The 18,552-nt window shown below is 42.6% G+C and overlaps 1 protein-coding gene across 2 annotated transcripts in view; it reads left to right on the top strand.

Moving 5' to 3' along the window:
• The window catches only part of Rassf6 (Ras association domain family member 6), a 39,584-nt gene extending 24,074 nt beyond the window's left edge, over positions 1-15,510 (top strand). For both annotated transcript variants that reach the window (XM_075942769.1, XM_075942767.1), the window contains exons 4-11: positions 236-378; positions 6,952-7,049; positions 8,227-8,408; positions 10,387-10,488; positions 10,748-10,799; positions 12,931-13,049; positions 13,152-13,249; positions 13,345-15,510. In XM_075942769.1, the coding sequence (XP_075798884.1) occupies positions 236-378; positions 6,952-7,049; positions 8,227-8,408; positions 10,387-10,488; positions 10,748-10,799; positions 12,931-13,049; positions 13,152-13,249; positions 13,345-13,420 (870 nt within the window). In that variant the 3' untranslated portion in view covers positions 13,421-15,510. The remainder of the gene's footprint in view (positions 1-235; positions 379-6,951; positions 7,050-8,226; positions 8,409-10,386; positions 10,489-10,747; positions 10,800-12,930; positions 13,050-13,151; positions 13,250-13,344) is intronic.
• Positions 15,511-18,552: the final 3,042 nt, after the last annotated feature.

Consider the following 18,552-nt stretch of genomic DNA (forward strand, 5'->3'; position numbering starts at 1 on the left):
TACCCATTGGTGGACGTGCCAAAAACACGGGCTTATTTTGCCAGGTATACTGTTTTAGAAATAAATGGCTATTTCAAAATTAGAATTTGGCTGAGAAGCCAAATAGTCAATCCCGGGGGATTTTAAACCTAAAAATAGCTCCTATAGACTTTGCTTTCTACATCTTCAGTTAAAGCATTTAATTTTCTATAAATGATGCAAAAACAATTATTGTGGATAATGGCTTCTTCCTTAGACTGAAGACGGACAACTGATTGTTGAAGGGATGCTGGACATTTTCTGGGGAGTGAAACGACCCATACAGCTGAAAATACAAGATGAGAAGCAAGTCTCTTCCTTTGATCTGTTGAAGGCAGCAGAAACATTTTCCAGGAAAGGGTAAGCTGTTCTCCCTTGTAATTCCTTAGAGGGCCTCGCTGTCTGCCTTCGTCATCTGTGCTCTTAGCATAAGTTACTTATAGCTGTGCATGAATGCTTATAGACAGTCTCATACCATGCCATTAACTGGACATTTGGAAACCATGTATCTGAGGCTAGGTGAATTTATGCATGATCCCTAGCTAACTGCCTGGCAGGACCAAAGGGACTGTCCCTTGGGCTCCAGAGCCTAGGCTTATGGGCCCTTCTGCCCCAGTGCTTCTCCCAGAAGACTGCATCTGCTCACTAAAAGAAAGAAGATAGAAAAGTAAGATTTGAATAGTCACAACCTGACCATCAAAAACAGGGAAGAAAGCTTAAATCTGTACACTCCTGGGAACAAAGGATTCTTCTTGTTTTCTCGAGAGGAGACTGAATTCTGCTCATGTCCAGAACAAGCAGAACTGTTTATCTGGGCACAGCAAAGTGCATTTGAAGTGCATTGCCCAGAACAGCTCCCTGGTGGGTGAATGCAACTCTACCTTGGATGTCTGGCTTGGGTGGCATTCTGTCATTATCCTTTCTAATTTTTCTTGAAAATTAATATTTATTCTAGTTATCATAAAATGACTTGGCTTCCTTTCTTCTCTATCTTTCATTCCCATCTCCCCTCCCTCCTGAAATACCCGGACCACTACAATTCTCTTCACACCTCTTGTCCTCCCACCCATTACTGGAGGAGTTAGGGTTCTACCAGAGGAGAAAAAGGAGAGACAGCTACCAGAATGGTCCATTTGTATTGTCTGATCTTTGGCAGCACTTAAGGAAAACTAGGAACCCCTTTGGAGGATATACCCATGGCCCACCATGATTTTACCTTTCCAACATTTCTCGAACCTCATGCTTGAACTGAGGCTGAATGTTTTGCAATACCCTAAACACCGTGTAGCTTCTTATTTCCTCACTCGGCCTGCCTGGAAGCCAGCCTGCTCACCGATAGTCAGTTACCTGACTCGCCCCCTCAAACCCTTCTCCTGATCCCTCAGTCCCTACTGAGCACACTGACAGTTTTTCTTTGGCACCTCCAGGGCACGTGGTCCGTTGGACTTTACACGTCTTGTCCTCCACCTACCGTGTGAGTTTCTAGGAATGTATCTTGAACTGTGTTTGCATCCCAGTGCCCAGCACCAAGAGGAAGAAAGGAGGGAAGAAAAGGGAGAGGAGTGAGAGGCAGGCAGGAGAAGGAGGGATATGGAAATATGAACGATGGAGACAGGAAGCATGGGTGAGGGGGAATAAGATCAAATGAATTGAATAAATTGCACAGGTTTTGTGTGGCAGCCACCTCACCCCATCTGCCGCCCCTCGCCGCTCTCCCATCCACACAAAGGGCTGCGGGTGGGCACAGGACCTGGTGCTTGTGAACACAAATGGACCACAGCCTCGGGCAGCTGATGCCGACCCGCATCCCAGAGATAACCTCAGCCTCGGTCAGCTGATGCCGACCCGCATCCCAGAGATAACCTCAGCCTTGGGCAGCTGATGCCGACCCGCATCCCAGAGATACAAGATGACTGACAGGGCTGACCACTCAAATGACTGGAAGCAGCATTTAAAAGCAATCGAGCCTTGCTTTAAAAAAAAACTATACATGCTATGAATCCACAAAATTAGCAATCATATGTCACACCTTTCTAAGAACTCATGGCAAAGTTCTCTAGGAAGCCAACACCTTGTGCTGTATTTTCATCCCTTTTGGTTCATTAAAACTTCCTAAGATTGAGACATTAAAGTGATATAAACGTCAAGGAGGTAGAAGGCACTTCTGCTGGCCTGCGAAACCATTATTTTAAAAGCTATTCAAAGATACCTTTTAATTTCTCAAATATAAAATATTAGTTTTGAATTAAAAATACTGGATTTGGGGGTGAGCTTAGGAGCTGGGGGTGACAGGGTGGTTATGATGATGCTCTTTCATATGCTGCAGCGGACTGTGAAGTGTCCCCTTCACGCTGTGTCTTCTGCAGAGCCCACCTTCCCTGAGAATGTTGCTGGTACATTAGGAGCCCTTCTCTCCATAGCCAAACATGGCAGAAGTGGCATAAAGGAGTGGAGGGTTATTTGGGCTTACAGTTTCTGATGTGCAGACCATCCTGGCAGGGAAGGCACTGCAGCTGAAGCGACTCTGTCCTTAGCAGTGGGAGCTTGAGCCACAGCTGGTTCACACCTCAGCAAAGCAAGTAGTAGGGAGCTCTGATCAAGTTTTCTTCAAGGTCTGTCCCCCAGGAAGACACTTCTGCAAGCTAGAAACAGTCTCGATGACTTCACAGCCTCCCCAGACAGTACTAGCAGATGGGGTGCCAGTGCTCAATCACTTGAATCTACGGAGTACATTTCCCGTTCAAGCCTTAACAGCCTGGGAGCAAGACAGACATTGTTTCTCATTATTTAAAATTGAGGAAGGTCAGCTGGACAACTGCAAAAGCCTGTGATTCACCATAGTAACCAGACATGTACTACAACACAGCGGGCACTGACCTGTCCTTTACCGTAGAAACAAGACTTTCTAGAACATTATAAAAATGCTTGTGTGGTGAACCATATTTTTCTAGTGAGTAAGAATTAGCAGGAAGAGATCCCACCCCTTATGTATACAATGCAGACTGCCTCTCTCTCAGTCTCTTTCTCTCTTACACACACACACATGCACACACGCACACATGAGCATTCTGTGGTTGCGATTGATTAGTCAAGAGAGCCTGGTGCAATCAGCAGAGCATTCAGGTAGGAAGGCTCAGGAAGACGGAACGGCTCTGCCCAGTCTCTGATTCTGATGATACACAGACACCCTCGGAGTATCTTCCCTTGGTCACCTCCTTTCAGGTGACTCCTTTAAATTATGTGCCTCAATTAAATTGTGTAAAGAATTTGACCGTTCCCTTATTCCAAAACTTCTCTCATTTAACTTTTCCCCTACTGTTGTGCCTATGGACAGAACTTAACCCCACTGCTCAGATTTGCTGTCCCCCCTGGGTTAGTGGAGAGTGAAGGACGTGGACAGTGTGGGCTCAGCTCTAAGGACTCCAATTGGGTATCTGTCCATTCATCCTTTGAGAAAAATAACCACTCTTGCCATGTTGGCTCGCTTTAATCGTACCAGAAATGAGTCACACTGAGAAAGTACTAGCCAAATGGGAATGGTGTAGGCTTAAAAATAAATCGGTTTGTTTGAGCTCTGTGTGTATGGAAATGACTTTATAGGAAGACTTTGATCTCTCATATCTCGGCCAAATGTTTCCTTGCAGAAAGAAACTGTGTGTTTAAAATGAAACAGAGAAGAGGTGACTCATTGGGGTTACTTTTGCTGGTTTTCATTTCTATTTTAATTCTTTCTAAAGTCAGTATTGGCATAATTTAGACAAGTCATGGCAGAAGGAAATAAAGAGCAAGTTGTGAACAGGTGCATATTTGATTTGCATCAATAATGTTTTTTTTCTTGTGCTATAGACAGAGAAGTGGCTGCCTTATATTTGCATATCAAATTTCTACCTCCATTTTATTTTGCAAAAGATTACAGCCCCTTTCCAGTGTTTAGATTTGCCCCTGGTACACCTCCTGGTGTTTGGTCAGAGCAACACAAACTGTTCCATGTTTGGACAAGCTCAACTGCTTGATGCTAAAGTTCTAGCTGCTTCTTGCTTGAAAGGTGTGGCCGACTGCCCATACATTTGGTCATATGCACTGCATATGGAATGGTTCTTGAATTACACAGCCCCAAATTGTGAGGTTGTAGCTTTTGACTTTGGCAAGGAGTGCCATGAAGAAAAGAGGCAAAATGAATATATTGAGCTGTTTTTCAGCCCCTGTATTGACGTGGCACTACCATACTGCAAAAATTTAAGGACTGACTCCCCATGGGAGGTCCCACTCCTCTGAGGAGTGTTTGGGAGGTGGGGTGAGAGGAAGGTGGGGGAGCAGGTGGAGGGGAAGGAAAGGGACCAGGATTGGTATGTAAAATAAAAAAAAAAGATTGTTTCAAAAAATAAAATAAACTGAAAAAAGTAAGGGGGTGGCTGTCACACTGGCCAGAGTCACTGACCAGCTATGGGAATCATAAGTGGTCATTATTTGTAGAACTTCAGGTCTCCCCATTGGAAACAGCACCTGGTCGCTTTGCCTTTTAGTTTTAACTTCTCATTGGTATCTAGTTCCCATTGCCACCCCTTTTCAACAGTGATCAAGCACAACTACTTTACATTGCTAATAAGCTGTACGTTGGAGATGTTTAATTTTATGTGCCATACGAATAGAGTGTGGGTGGACACCCGGACTGCTAATGTAAATAGTTCCTCCTCTTTGTGACATATATTTTAACTGACAACATTTCCACATAGTAGAGTCTGCTCTAAATTGTATTAACAAATGCATTATGATCATATTATGTACTTCTTATGGGCGCTGTAAATCAGAGTTTAAAGACTTCAAGAGAATTCCAAGGTCCAGAGGAGAGTGAAAGCTTTGCTTTGCCAGTGCCGGCTACGTTTATAAGAGCTTTTCCGCCGGTGTGTTGATTATTTTCCCATTGCTGTGATAACGAGTCATGACCTAAAGCAACTTAAGGAAGGAAAAGTTCCTTTGGGCTTTTGTTTCCTGAGGAATAGAGTCCATCATGGCGAGGAAGGTAGAACATGGCTACAGGAACAGAAAGCTGGCTGATCACATTGTACACACAGGTAGCAGAGAGAGAAGGAGAGAGAGAGAGAAAGGGAGGGAAAGAGGAAGAGAGGGAGGAAGGGAGGGAGGGAGGGAGGGAGGGAGGGAGGGAGGGAGGGAGGGAGGGCACACAAAGCAGCATAAGGCTACAAATCCTCAAATCTCACTCAGTGATCTTCTCCCTCCAACAAGACTCAACTTCCTACACTTGCCCAAACTTTCCCAAACCCATAGAGGACCAGGTCTTCAAATACGTGAGACTTTGGGGACATGATCATTCAAACCACCAGTCAGGGACATTTGGGTAGAGTCACAGACACCCCAAGTGGAAATACTTGGGGTTCATACTATAAAAAATTTTATGGACAACAACACAGGACAAAAAATATTCCTGCAAATACTAGTGTCCATTTGCCTCGAGAGGTCCAGAATTGCACTGGACCCCAAATTGTGCCTGATCCATCATGAAATGAATTCAGACGGTGGTGGTGGCGATGGTGGTGGTGATGGTGGTGGTGGCGGTGGTGGTGGTGGTGGTGGTGGTGGTGGTGGTGGTGGTGGTGGTGATGATGATGATGGTGGTGGTGGTGATAATGATGATGGTGGTGGTGGTGATAATGATGATGGTGGTGGTGGTGATGATGGTGGTGGTGGTGATGATGGTGGTGATGGTGGTGGTGGTGGTGGTAGTGGTGCTGATGGTGGTGGTGGTGGTGGTGATAATGATGATGGTGGTGGTGATGATGGTGGTGGTGGTGGTGATGATGGTGGAGGTGGTGATGATGGTGGTGGTGGTGATGGTGGTGGTGATCATAATGGTGGTGTGGTGATGGTGATGAAGATGATGATAGTGATGAAGATGATGATGGTGGTGGTGGTGGTGATGATGGTGGTGGTGATGGCAGTGATGGTGGTGATGGTGCCACTGAGGATGAGATTATTCTGATAATATTTTTGATAGCTAGCGAGTGCTTAACTATAAGTAGGGATTGTTTCAAGGATATTACATAAATTAAATCCTACCAACAATTCTATCCTACCTCATACTGTTATTATCCCCATTTTATAAGTGAGGACACTGAGGCCAAAAAAGGATTCATAACTAACTTGTTTAAGACCAGATAAATAAAATAAAAAAGAATGTTAGTCTGATGTAAAATAAACAGTTGTTACATTTCATATATTCTGCCACAAGAATGTTTTGAAGTTTGCTAATATCCTACATGAGATAATAATTTTCTTTTTTTTTTTTTTTGGATTTTTTGAGACATGGTTTCTCCGTAGCTTTTTGGTTCCTGTCCTGGAACTAGCTCTTGTAGACCAGGCTGGCCTCGAACTCACAGAGATCGCCTGGGATTAAAGGCGTGCGCCACCACCGCCCAGCAATAATTTTCTAATAGAGAATTTTTTCATACATTTCTATTTTGTAAATTATATTTTCAAAGCAGTTTAGGCCCAAATATAAGTACCATATCTTATCATGTTAGAACCATTTTATATAATTATTTTAATGCTGTGGGTACTTGATTCATGAGTATAAATAACATTTCTGTATCTAAATTCCTCTAAAACCTTATGAGATATCTGTGTATCAGTGGCTCGTGTTGGTTTCTACCAAGCCTATCTGAGCATCCCTTTTACAGAATCTACATAATTTTGCATTTCAGTATATTAGTGAATTATTTCGCTCCAAAAATATACAGAGTGTGTTTAAAACATGCTTATTAGTATGGTATGACTGTAATCTTTGTACCATGATAAAGTTGTTTTAGATTTGGATCACACATCTGCCTACCAAGGCCCACAACTATAGTACCAACATTGTAAACCTGAGACCATCACGTGGAATTAGTCTCAATGACAGAACTTGTTACTTTTCAGGAGGATGACTCGCTGGGGAGAGTTTGATGACCTTTATCGTATCAGTGAGCTGGACGGGAGCCAAGCCTTGCTGTCTGAAGGAAGACATTCCCCAGAAGGTCAGTACCAAAGTATTCGCAATATGGTTTATATTTTTTTGTTTTTTTTTTTTTTGTTTTTTTTTTTTTGGTTTTTCGAGACAGGGTTTCTCTGTGGTTTTGGAGCCTGTCCTGGAACTAGCTCTTGTAGACCAGGCTGGTCTCGAACTCACAGAGATCCACCTGCCTCTGCCTCCCGAGTGCTGGGATTAAAGGCGTGCGCCACCACCGCCCGGCTTGGTTTATATTTTAACAACATAAAACATGATTCCCCAATGTTTACCTCATACACAGTACTACCTGAAGAACTCATATATATGTGCTTCTTAAACATTCCCAAGGGCCTTGCAACTTACGTCACTGCATTGCTCATGTGGTGGTAACTTACATCACTGAGTTGCTCAGGTGGTAACTTACGACACCACGCTGCTCATGTTGTGGTAACTTACATCACTGAGTTGCTCAGATGGTAACTTACGTCACCGCATTGCTCACGTGATGGTAACTTACGTCACTTAGTTGCTCAGGTGGTAACTTACGTCACTGCGCTGCTCTTGTGTGGTACCTTACGTCACCACACTGCTCGTGTGGTACATCAGCAGCAGCCACTAGCCCAAAGCATATTGCTGCTTTACTTTCAGGAAACTTAGGAAGAAATTCTCTTAAGCCTCAGTATTCCGTGAGAATGGCTTCTCAAGAATGCTTCCATGGCATTAAAGGGTCACTAAGATTCCAAGATCTGTCTTCTCGGGAAAGGTCTAATAAACTTGATGTTGGGACAAAACAGGGATGCAGGCCTGGTCCATCACTTGGAAGTATTCTATTCCTATAAATACTCCTCAACTCACCATGCGTTTATCTTACCTGTCTTAGTCCAGACTGTCAGAAAAACGGGGTTTTCCAGGTCTTGCATGCTAAAATTGTGTATAATTTACACCCCCAATAAAAAGAGATTAGAGTGGAAACACCAATCACGTGACCGCGTGAACCCTATGAGACATAACTCACCAGCACCATTTGCTGCTTGACCAATCTCACGCAGCACCTGATAAGTCAGTACAAGCCAAGCAGCGAGTACAGCGCTCTCAATAGCCAGGAAATCTCATTCCTCCTTGTTAGTAAAGGCAAAGCAGGGTCCCCACGATGGAAGACGACAGGCGGCTGAATGATACGGGCTTGTGATCTTTATCCTTCCCAGAATATTTATCTTATCACAGCACTCTGAAGCCATATGAAGAGGAAGAGCCGGAATCCCCACTGCTCTATAGGACCATGAGTGAAGCGGCTTTGGTGAGAAGAAGGACGAAGGCTCCAGTGGCGTACAGAAAAGACAGGCAGAGCCACAGAGCCTCTATCAACGGACACTTCTATAACCACGAAGTAAGTTCCGGTTCCATTCATGCGGAATAATGCTGTCCACTGCACTACCAATACTACTTATTTCAACTTAGAATTTAAACCAGTAATAAGAGTACTGTTAGCAGATGCCTAGCGCTCATCAGTCTTTCCCTGTAGGAACTGTAAACTAAGTTTAAACACAACCTTCTTCTCTTCTTCGTGTCGATGCTTTGAAGCACAGATTTAAGTTAGGTAGCTTGCATAGTACCTGCACAGGTTCAAGGCTGCTGGGGTCTGGTACTGAAAATGGGAGAAGTACATAGGGTCCCATGCCCAAACCAAGAAGCTGTTTGCAACTGATACCAGCTGGCCAATGGGAAATCCATTTTCTCTGATGGAGTGTCACTGTGTCGACATGCTCCAGGGCAGGCCCCATGCCCAGGAGTAGTCGGCCAACACAAAATGAACTCCATTTTTAAAAATATGCATTAGTGTTTTGCCTACATGTCTGTCTATCTATCTGTCTGATGTATGAGGATGCCAGATCCCCTGGAACTGGAGTTACAGACAGTTGTGAGCTGCTCCGTGGTTGCTGGGAATTGAACCCGAGTCCTCTGGAAGAGCAGCCAATGTTCTTAACTGTGGAGCCCCCCTGTTGTTTTGAGGGGTGGGCTTTTTGCTTCCTTTTGTTTTGTTTGGCATTTTTTGTCTTATTGGGTTTTTTGTTGTTGTTCTTTTGACTTTGGGTTTTCAGGTTTTTCCCCCCTGTTATTTGAGAAAGAATGAGAAAGCGCTTGTGCATGAAGTTGAGTAGCTAGGGAGGTGAGGAGATCTGGGAGAAACTGGGAGAGGAGAAAACATGATCAAACTATATTGTATGAAAAACATTTAAATAAATATAAATAAATGAATTAAGTAGTCCCCGCTAGCCAGGTACTTGCTATAGAACCCAGGATGGCCTCAAACTTAACCTCCCCCTCCTGCTCCTGCCTTCCAAGGCTAAGATTATAGACCTATACACCTAACTTTGAACATATTTTAAACAAATCATCTCTTTAATCCTAAAAGCTCTCCTATGAGGGCCAATATCGTTATGTCTTTCTTCTTTACATATCTTTACATATAACCAACGTTCGCAGTCATCGAGCGATTTCTCTTGAGTCACATGCTTTTAACAATAACTCTGAACTGGAACCCATACTTGCCTCCCTCCACACCCCACACTGTTAACCAGTGTGATGGGTGAGCCCCGCTGTCGGTGCTGAACTACCCTTTGAAACACAAAGATGAGCTTCTTGAGGTGCGGGTACAAAGCTTAACCAGGAAAACCAACAAACAACATCCAAATCATATAAAGGCCCCCGCAGAGATTGGTTTAAAGACATCCAAACGAGATGCTTGATTTCACCCAATCAAGCATCTCGTTTTTCATCCTGCCCTTTCGATCTTGTACTTACATGCAAAGTATTTGTACAAGTGTAGCTATAGTTTAGATAAAATTTCTGTTCTGATTTTTTTTGCTAAGATGTGTAAAATTCATACATGCTTTTCTATAATGCTTCTAAGACATTTCACCTATAACATTAGTATCCCAGAATTCAAAGATATTTTTTTTATGCCATGGATTTTAACTGTCACTTGTGTCTTCATTCATTTGACAAATACTTAAAAGTCCACTGCAAGAGCAGCAAGTACTCTCACCACTGACCCGTCATCTCTCAGCCCCCGAAACATGGGACATTCATATCAATAGCTTAAAATTAATTGTTATTACTTTTATAGGAATTAAGTCAATTAATAATACTTATGAAGGGCTTAGAAGAGTTTTATACAACTTTTAGTACTATCATTCATGCAATAATTATTATTAAATCTGTGTTTATTTGAGAACTCTGTGACATCATTAGGAGTGACAGCATGACTTCCCAGGATTCCGTAATCCGTTTCAGGTTCAGGATACTGACCGTTGTTGTTTGATAGAGTGATGAGGACTCCTATGGTTTTGTTGTTATTCCTTTAGACATCCATTTTCACCCCAACCTTCGGATCAGAGACCAAGGTCAGAACAAACAGCACCATGAGAACTGAAGAAGTAATAAAGCAACTTCTCCAAAAGTTCAAGGTAATCCTTGTCACTGACCTGAGCTGTCCCTTGCATATGTGTAAGCCAATGGAGTCACGTAAATGCCCTTGGCTATGAACCAGCATCATCTGTTCAACTCTGGTGGCTATTTTCCTCCGAGCAGCACAGCCTGGGAATGCGCATGATCCCTGCAGGAGCTTAAGAGGACATCTCTGACGGTGGGGGGGGGGGGGGGGAGGCACTGCTGGCTCTAACATCTTCTAAAATAGTTCATTTATTCACTTTTTTCCATTGACAGATTGAGAATAGCCCTCGGGATTTTGCTCTTTACATTATTTTTGGAACGGGAGGTAAGAAAATTTAGTCCCTCTTTGTCCCTGACCCCAGCTCATTCATTTTCAGTTCATAAAGAAGACAAACAGAAGAGTGCTTGATTCTGTCACAGAAAGAAAGAAAGAAAGAAAGAAAGAAAGAAAGAAAGAAAGAAAGAAAGAAAGAAAGAAGGAAAGAAGGAAAGAAGGAAAGGACACAGAATACAGAAGAGAGGCAGGAAAGGGTTCAAGGGTTCATTATAATTGTTGTTAACTCCAGAGTTTTGGTGCAAGCTAAGCACACACTGAATCGTTGAGCCCCATGCCCTTCCTGAGAAATGGTACTAGAATACCATGCATCTGCTCTGTTCCCAAAGATAATCCAAGCAGAAATACATCCAAAGAGTTTAGAATACAAAGGAATCTGCTTGTTTGCCAGATGTTGTCAGAGTAAAGATCAGAACTTCAGGAATCCATCCCTGGAGGGCTGGCTCTCCAGGAGGTGCTGGGCTCCTGGCTTTCTCCCTTCCCCTCCTTGTCCTAGCTTTGGTCCTCACCGCCCGCCACTTCTCTCTGACCTTGTTCGTTTACCCTTCCCTATTTGACACCGAGTCTGACACATGGTAAGAGAATGAGCTCTCTTGGTCCGAAGAGACCGTGTGCAGAGCTCGGTGGGGGATTATGTTTCCAGTAATGGCTCCAGATGATCGTGAAGCAAGAACTTGGGGGTGTAAACTATGAAAGGCTCTGAGAGTGGGAACCGAAGTTGGCATTCGATGGAAAGGTCAGGAGAGGATCCTGCTGTGCTGAGGAGAGGAGCAGGATGGTGAGGACTTCCTGTTGCTTCAGAAGTGTCAGAGGGGTGACATCAGCACGCACTGGATTGGCATGGAGATGAGAATAAATCGAATCCAGAGATGGGAAACAGATTTGATTATTCTGAAGAAGGAAGTGAAAAACAGGGAGATGGGAAGGAAAGATGAACCGGAGGGCACTGGGGGCCTTCTCTGTGCTTCCTTCTGTTAAAATGAAATCCCAGATGAGGCACCACTCTGACAAAATGCCAGTACTTTTGTGGTGAGGCATTTATGGTAATGTTTGAAACTTGAAATTCTGAGAATATACCAGATTTCTTTTGTCTCATTTTCATGGCTGAATGGATGAAACCCTCAAATAATGAAAAAAAAAAGCTAATCTTACTAATTCTGCATTTGTAGTTTAGTTCTTGGAATACCCAAGAATTGAATGTGAGGTAGAAAAAAGAGAGGAATTAAGAACTGTAAAATGGCTTTATACTAAGTGAGCTGAGAGGATGAACGAAGGAAAGAAGGAAAACTGTAATGAACTGAACCATCTTGCTCCCTCGGTAGGACTAGAGCTTTGCCTAAGTGACCTAACTAAAAGGTAGAATTATTTGAGTTAGGCCGTATATTGAATGGAAGAGGCTCACTTGTAGTTCTTGGAAAGGTTTTCATATTTAATTTTAATCAATAGTCTATCCCTATTTACAATTTCACTTTGTATGGTTGAAGTTAGCCATGGTCAATTATCGTCCAAGGATATTGAATGGATTTTTCCAGAAATAACAACCCAACAAGCTTGAAGCCGTGTGCCCTCAGAGTATAGTGATAGGCTCTTATGCCGCCCTTCCCTCCCCTTCCGGGGATGAAGCCTCCATGTGTCCGTGGTACCCACTCTGTAGACACAGCCTCCCGCCTTATCACTTAGTGCCGCCTTACTTATCAGCTCAGCTATCAGGACACTGTACTCTTCGTCTTCAAATGCCTTTTCCTTTCCTGTGGTAACGGCCTCACACTGACAGTTTCATTCGAATATATATGGTTTCTGTAATTGTTCCTAGGGATGTTACCCTCTTACTATAACTAATTTAGAAGTTAACTTTATCATGGATATGTATATGTATAGAACAAACAGATGTACAGACCTATATAGCAGCTACAGCGTCACGTGTATTTACTGAGGTCTGGGAACATAGCTATCATGGATAGTGGGGCATGACTCTCCTGCTCTTTATTTATTTATTTTTGAGTGAGTTCTCAATTCCTGTTGCTTCCAAAACAAACCAAAGGAAGACCGAGAGACAAAATTACCCTCCTTTCTTTTTCTAGGATTTTAACTCATACTGCGGTTTGTCCCTTTTCCCTTGCAGAGCAGAGAAAACTAAAGAAGAGTGATGTCCCACTGCTTCAGAGGCTTCTGCAAGGCCCATCCAAAAGCAACGCGCGGATCTTCCTCATGGATAAAGACACAGAAGAAATTAGCAGTGATGTATGGACGCCGATAGCCTGGGGGTGGGGGGAAGCTCGCGCGCCTGCGCGTCTTTCTCTGGCTGAGCTCTTCTCTCATCCAGCCTTCTCTTTCCCCTTTCAGGTGGCGCAGTACATTAATTTCCACTTTTCGTTCTTGGAATCCATTCTCCAGAGATTAGATGAAGAAGAGAAAAAGGAGACTGAGAGAATAATGGCGAAGTAAGTCAAGAGCGCGCACGGGGCATTTTATCCTCCCGTAGGTTCGGTGAGCTCCAGGTACCCAGTTTGTCCTGCTCTCCCCCCCTCTGTTTCAGATTCAGTACCGAAAGGGCCTTTATCCTGAAGTGTCTTCAGAGTAAACAGGCAGCAAAAACGGAGACCACAGTCTAGAAGCACAGCACCTGCGCTGACTAGCACACCTCAGCAGAACTGGAGAGGGCACCGTAGGATGAGCGACCCACCCGTCTGCTTCTGGTATGCAGGACCTGGAAGCTGCAGAAAAACTGAATGCCAACAGCCTGCTTCCTCTTTGAAAGGGTGAGGTTGGCTGTGGTTCAGAGTTGAACTAAGGCAAGATTGGACTTCATTTCAGTAACTGAAGGAAGCTTGGATACTGTGTATTCCAAATAGCATTTATAGCAAATTCTTTAGTGAGCTCAGGTTTAAGCAGCCTCTGCTGATACCATGCAATTTAAACTTTCTTATCTGAAAAGAACGGAGACATTTGCTGACTCATCAGAGGTTGGAAATAAACACTTACAGTCCTTGCTGTCAACAAGACACACATTCTCAAGCAATCGAGGACCTGAACTGACCATGTTTCATAACTGGGCAAACACTTAAGGGCTTTCCTAAAATTCAGAGACATCGCTACCAGAATTGATCATTTTTTTAACTCCTAGTATCAGAGCTGTCTGTCCTTTTGTAATAAAATGATTTTGGACTCTGTCAAGAAAGCTAAACTCAGGACTGGAGAGATGGCTACGTGGGTAGGAGCGCTGGCTACTCTTCCAAAAGACCGGGGTTCAGTTCCCCAGGACCCTTGTGGTTGCTTACAGCCATCGACTACTCCTCCAGTCCTAGAGGATCTGACACCCACCTCTGTGGGCACTGCACACACACGGTGGACAGACATACAGGCAGGCAAAGCATCCATATACTTAAAAATAAATAAAATTAAAAATAAAACCTTAAACTCTGATTCTGTCAACTGGGCTCTTTATTTGTGCCCCGACACACACTTCTACTGATCAGTTCCAAGCTAGTTTTATGTGTCATAAAAGTTGGTTGTATTCATTTTCTTTCCTTATTTTCAAAAATAAATATATCACGGACATAGACTGTACTACATAAGGTAGAACAAGATTTGACCTCAAATACCTAGTTGTTGCTGCTGATTGCTGTGGATAAAGCCGAGCTGCTGTAGCTGAGCAGGAGGGGGCATCATAGGGTCCTTGCTGCTGCGGAAGACACACTCGCCAGGTACACACAGGTCTGGTAAGCCCACTTGGAAAAAAATATTATGGGATTTATTTGTAAACTCTTCATTAATGTGGATTTTTAGTCAGTATTCTTCTGTTCCCTAACTACTTCCATTTGAATTCCTTATCTTAAACTGTTCAGTTATGTCACGTGTACTAAGGTAAGGTTCTACTATCAACATCAAATTGTGAAGCAGTTATAATAGTAAGCTATTCATTCCCCGCGTCCCCGGCTCCTGAACTGGGTGACAGTGTAGGAATTATGTGGCATTTCTGTCCCAGGAAGTCTCCCTCGTTGATTGAAACAAAGTCTATGTATTTCTAAAGCTTTGCCTGTTGATCAAGAAAGAGGCGGTTTCATAGCACTAAAAGTGACCAAAAGAACAAAGTATACTGAAAACCCACCAGGTACGGTGGTGTAACCTTGTGACCCTACCACTCAGAAGACAAAGCCAGAAGATTACTATGAATTCAGGCCAGCTTGGATTACATAGTGAATTCCAGGCCCCAGAATAAGGCCCTCTCTCAAAACACACACACTCTCTCTCTCTCTGTGGTCTACAAAGTGCATAAAACTCAGCAAGTCTGGCATAGAAAAAGAACGTAGGAAAACTCACAGAAGAGAAATCACAAGTAGCTACTAAGTGTATGCAAAGTATTGTGTCTAACTGTATTCATCAAGTCAGGTCAGGAGAAAGAAACTGTGCAGTAACCTAGGCAGAGTTTAGCATGAAGATTTACTAAGCTACGATAGGGCAGCAACAATAAGGATGGATGCGAAGAGAACTCACCTGTCAAATGAGCCCCACACAGCCTGTCTTGAGTATTTGTGCAGGTGAGAGAAAATGTCAACACGATGATTTTGACTAAGGATCCAGCCTGCACTTGTTTCCAGGTTATACCACCACTGATGGAAACAAATGCCGGAGAAGCAGCCCGGGTAGAGAGACACAGAGAAAGCTGCAGCTCGTTGGCTGCCAGCATTGAAGGAGAAACACCTGGATGCAGACACCCTGCCTCCAGGGTCTGGGAAGGAGGCATCAAAGACTGAAATGGTTTTCTAGCGCCCTCTGCTGACGTTATATAATATTGTCCACAACAGAAAGAAAAATTTAAAGCGCCCTACCCTAAACACACACACACACACACACACACACACACACACACACACACACGGTTTCCACAGGCTTTTCTGTGACAATTAAAACTGGCCTATCAGCGCAACAAAGTCCTTGATAGCAAGCATTAAACTTCTCGACAAATAGTGATGATGTGTACTGCTGCAAACGGATTTTGTTTTACCTTGAACACAAGTTATGTAAAGTTTACCCTATAATTCTACTTGTAAGATATTATGTGAACATCAGAGATACAAAGGCATTTTTCAAAACTGTTTATTACACTGTTTATCCTTAAAAAGGAAAGTAAAAAAACTAAATGTTCAAAAACAGGAAAAATGATTTAAAAGGCAAGAAATATTTGCTCAGAATGTTACAGCCATTAAAATTATATTTTAATAATAGAGCTAAAGTCTCCTTATGAATATAATATATTGTAAAATACTCATCCATTAGGTTCATGGATGGGTATTTACTTGTATATTTGCATGCTAATATTGCACATCCACTCACAAACCAAAAACAAGTTATGTATAGATTACAGAATTATCTGTGATTCTGTTTCTCTAATTTTTATACTTATTAAGTATTACACAATGAGGTATTAATTTTTCCATCAGGAAAGAGAAAATACATTACATGAAAGTTACCCACAAAGAGCAGGAAATACATGCAAGAATAGATTCCTACTAGATGCAAAATATTTTTAATTAATTACTAAAATAAGACATTGGCCTTACCTATTGTGATTTAAAACATCTTTCCTATCTGTCCTCCTCAATCTTCATGCAAGTCAGCCGGACAAAATGACTGCTTTTTTATTTTTAATAGCAAAACAATTATAAACGTATGGTATTGGATGCGATGTTGTAGGCTAGGATGTGGAACCGGGCAACTAAATCACATGGCATGCTTCTCACATCTCCAAGATGAGAACATTTAAACAGCCCCTCTTTCAGCAACTAGAAATTCCAAAGCCGAAGGGAGAGCGAGTGAGTCCTGAGATTGATAACGGAGTTGTTGCGGTTTCTTGAAAGCCCCCTGGGTCACCTCCTTATGTGTATGAGGTCTGAGCAGCCCATGGGGAAAGCCTTTCAGGTCCCACACTGAGCCTTTCTACCAGAAGCCAGGGGACTCCCCTCCAAATGCAGCTATCTGGATGCTCCATCGATGCTGGATGCTTGTCTCAGAAGAGCATCCTAGGCCTCAGACGAGCCTTCAAAGACCAATTTTTAACAGAATAGCTTGAATGTAACTTCAAAAAGACCCTAAGCCAGAAACCCTGTTAGAACCCCTCCTGGGTTCATGATCTTCAGAAGCTTTGTGACCTAAATGTCTGCTGTGTGTCTAAACGCTGACATTGTTACATAGCCCTAGATTACTAATACAGTTTCTAAGGCCAAATCGTTTTCAGCTATTTTTGCATAATAAAAGACCACAAACTTTGTCAAAATAGTTTTTCCTTGTTTTAGGTGATCCAAATATTTAATTGTCAGTTACATATTAATTAAAATTAAATGCTAGATATCATACTAGGGTTATTAATCATAGACTCTTTGTATTTATCATTGTACTTTTTATACTTCATATCATGTCTTGAACATAGGATGTGCTCAATAAAATGAATAAATGACTCATGAACTAGTTAATCGTCTAAAATATTCTTTTTTTTTCTTTCTGACAGGCTGACCTTGAACTCATGATCCTCCTGCCTCTGCCTCCTTCAGCAAATCCTACCAGTGTGCACCACCACAACCTGTCTAAAATAGTCTTATAAACTCCACTATGCAAGCATCTCTTTGTTCACAAGTCTGATCTGGAGCTAGAAACTTTACTATATTTTTTACTTAACATCAACACCCCCCCTCCAAAAATATATTTCATTAGCTCAGGACTTTGAAATATCCATTGGCCAGCATTACTGTGGAATCTAGCTGCGGGCTATGCTGCTCTGAGAACAGGAGGGCATTCCATTCGAGGCAGCTGGTGAAGGAGACACAGCAGGTGTAAGCACTAGGTTGAAGTATGTACATGGGAAACACCTGGTAGGATGTAATCAGTAAGGCAAAACCCTTCCCTGACATCCGTGTGTTCACCCAATAGCATCTAATACTAGGTAGGCTGAGCCACTGACATCAATATTTGCTCAACAAAACCTGAGATTTCTCAAAACTATTACCGTTTGCCTTTTTCCTTACACGGCTTTATATCTACTTACTGGTGTATTGATCATATAATCTCATGGGGAAATTATTCTTTGAATCCCATTTCACTTATGAGGAAAGTAAGCCTTGAAAAGGCTAGGAAATAGACTAAGGTCTTGCTCAGAAGAAATAGGTGGAAGCCGAACTCATGGCTAGTAGGGCGGATATTAAGAGCTGAGGTCTAGGAGACTGGTTCCTGGACCCTGCTCAGGCGTCAGAATCTAAGGATGCTAAAGTGCGTTGTATAAAATGGAAAATTAGCATGTAACTTCCAGCCTCCCCATGCTTCCTCTCTAGCTCACTTACAACTAGAAATTATTTACTGAGATAATATAGGTAATAATTAATTTATTAGGACAATGTAAATGATAAGTAATTTACTAGGATAATGAGAAGCAAATAAATGATAAATGATAAACAAATAGCTATTATACTATATTGTTTAGGGACTAATGACAAGGAAAGACGCCTGCGCCTGTTTGGTATGGTAATACTGAAGTATCCTTAGTCCACTTTCAGCCTAATTCACAGGAGCGGGATTTGCACAGGGACGCCTGTTAGCTACTTCATTGGACAGCTGTCTGTGAAAGCAATGTGAATAACACATGTAAAGGCTGGTGCTTTGCATAAGAAGTGTTGAGGGAAAGTATCTACTATATTTAAATTAGCACACAACATGGGCATCCCTCCTCCAGGGCAGCCTTATCTTCCACTAAGCC

Source organism: Microtus pennsylvanicus, chromosome 12 (assembly GCF_037038515.1).
Source record: "Microtus pennsylvanicus isolate mMicPen1 chromosome 12, mMicPen1.hap1, whole genome shotgun sequence".
In the NCBI taxonomy this organism is placed as follows: domain Eukaryota; kingdom Metazoa; phylum Chordata; class Mammalia; order Rodentia; family Cricetidae; genus Microtus; species Microtus pennsylvanicus.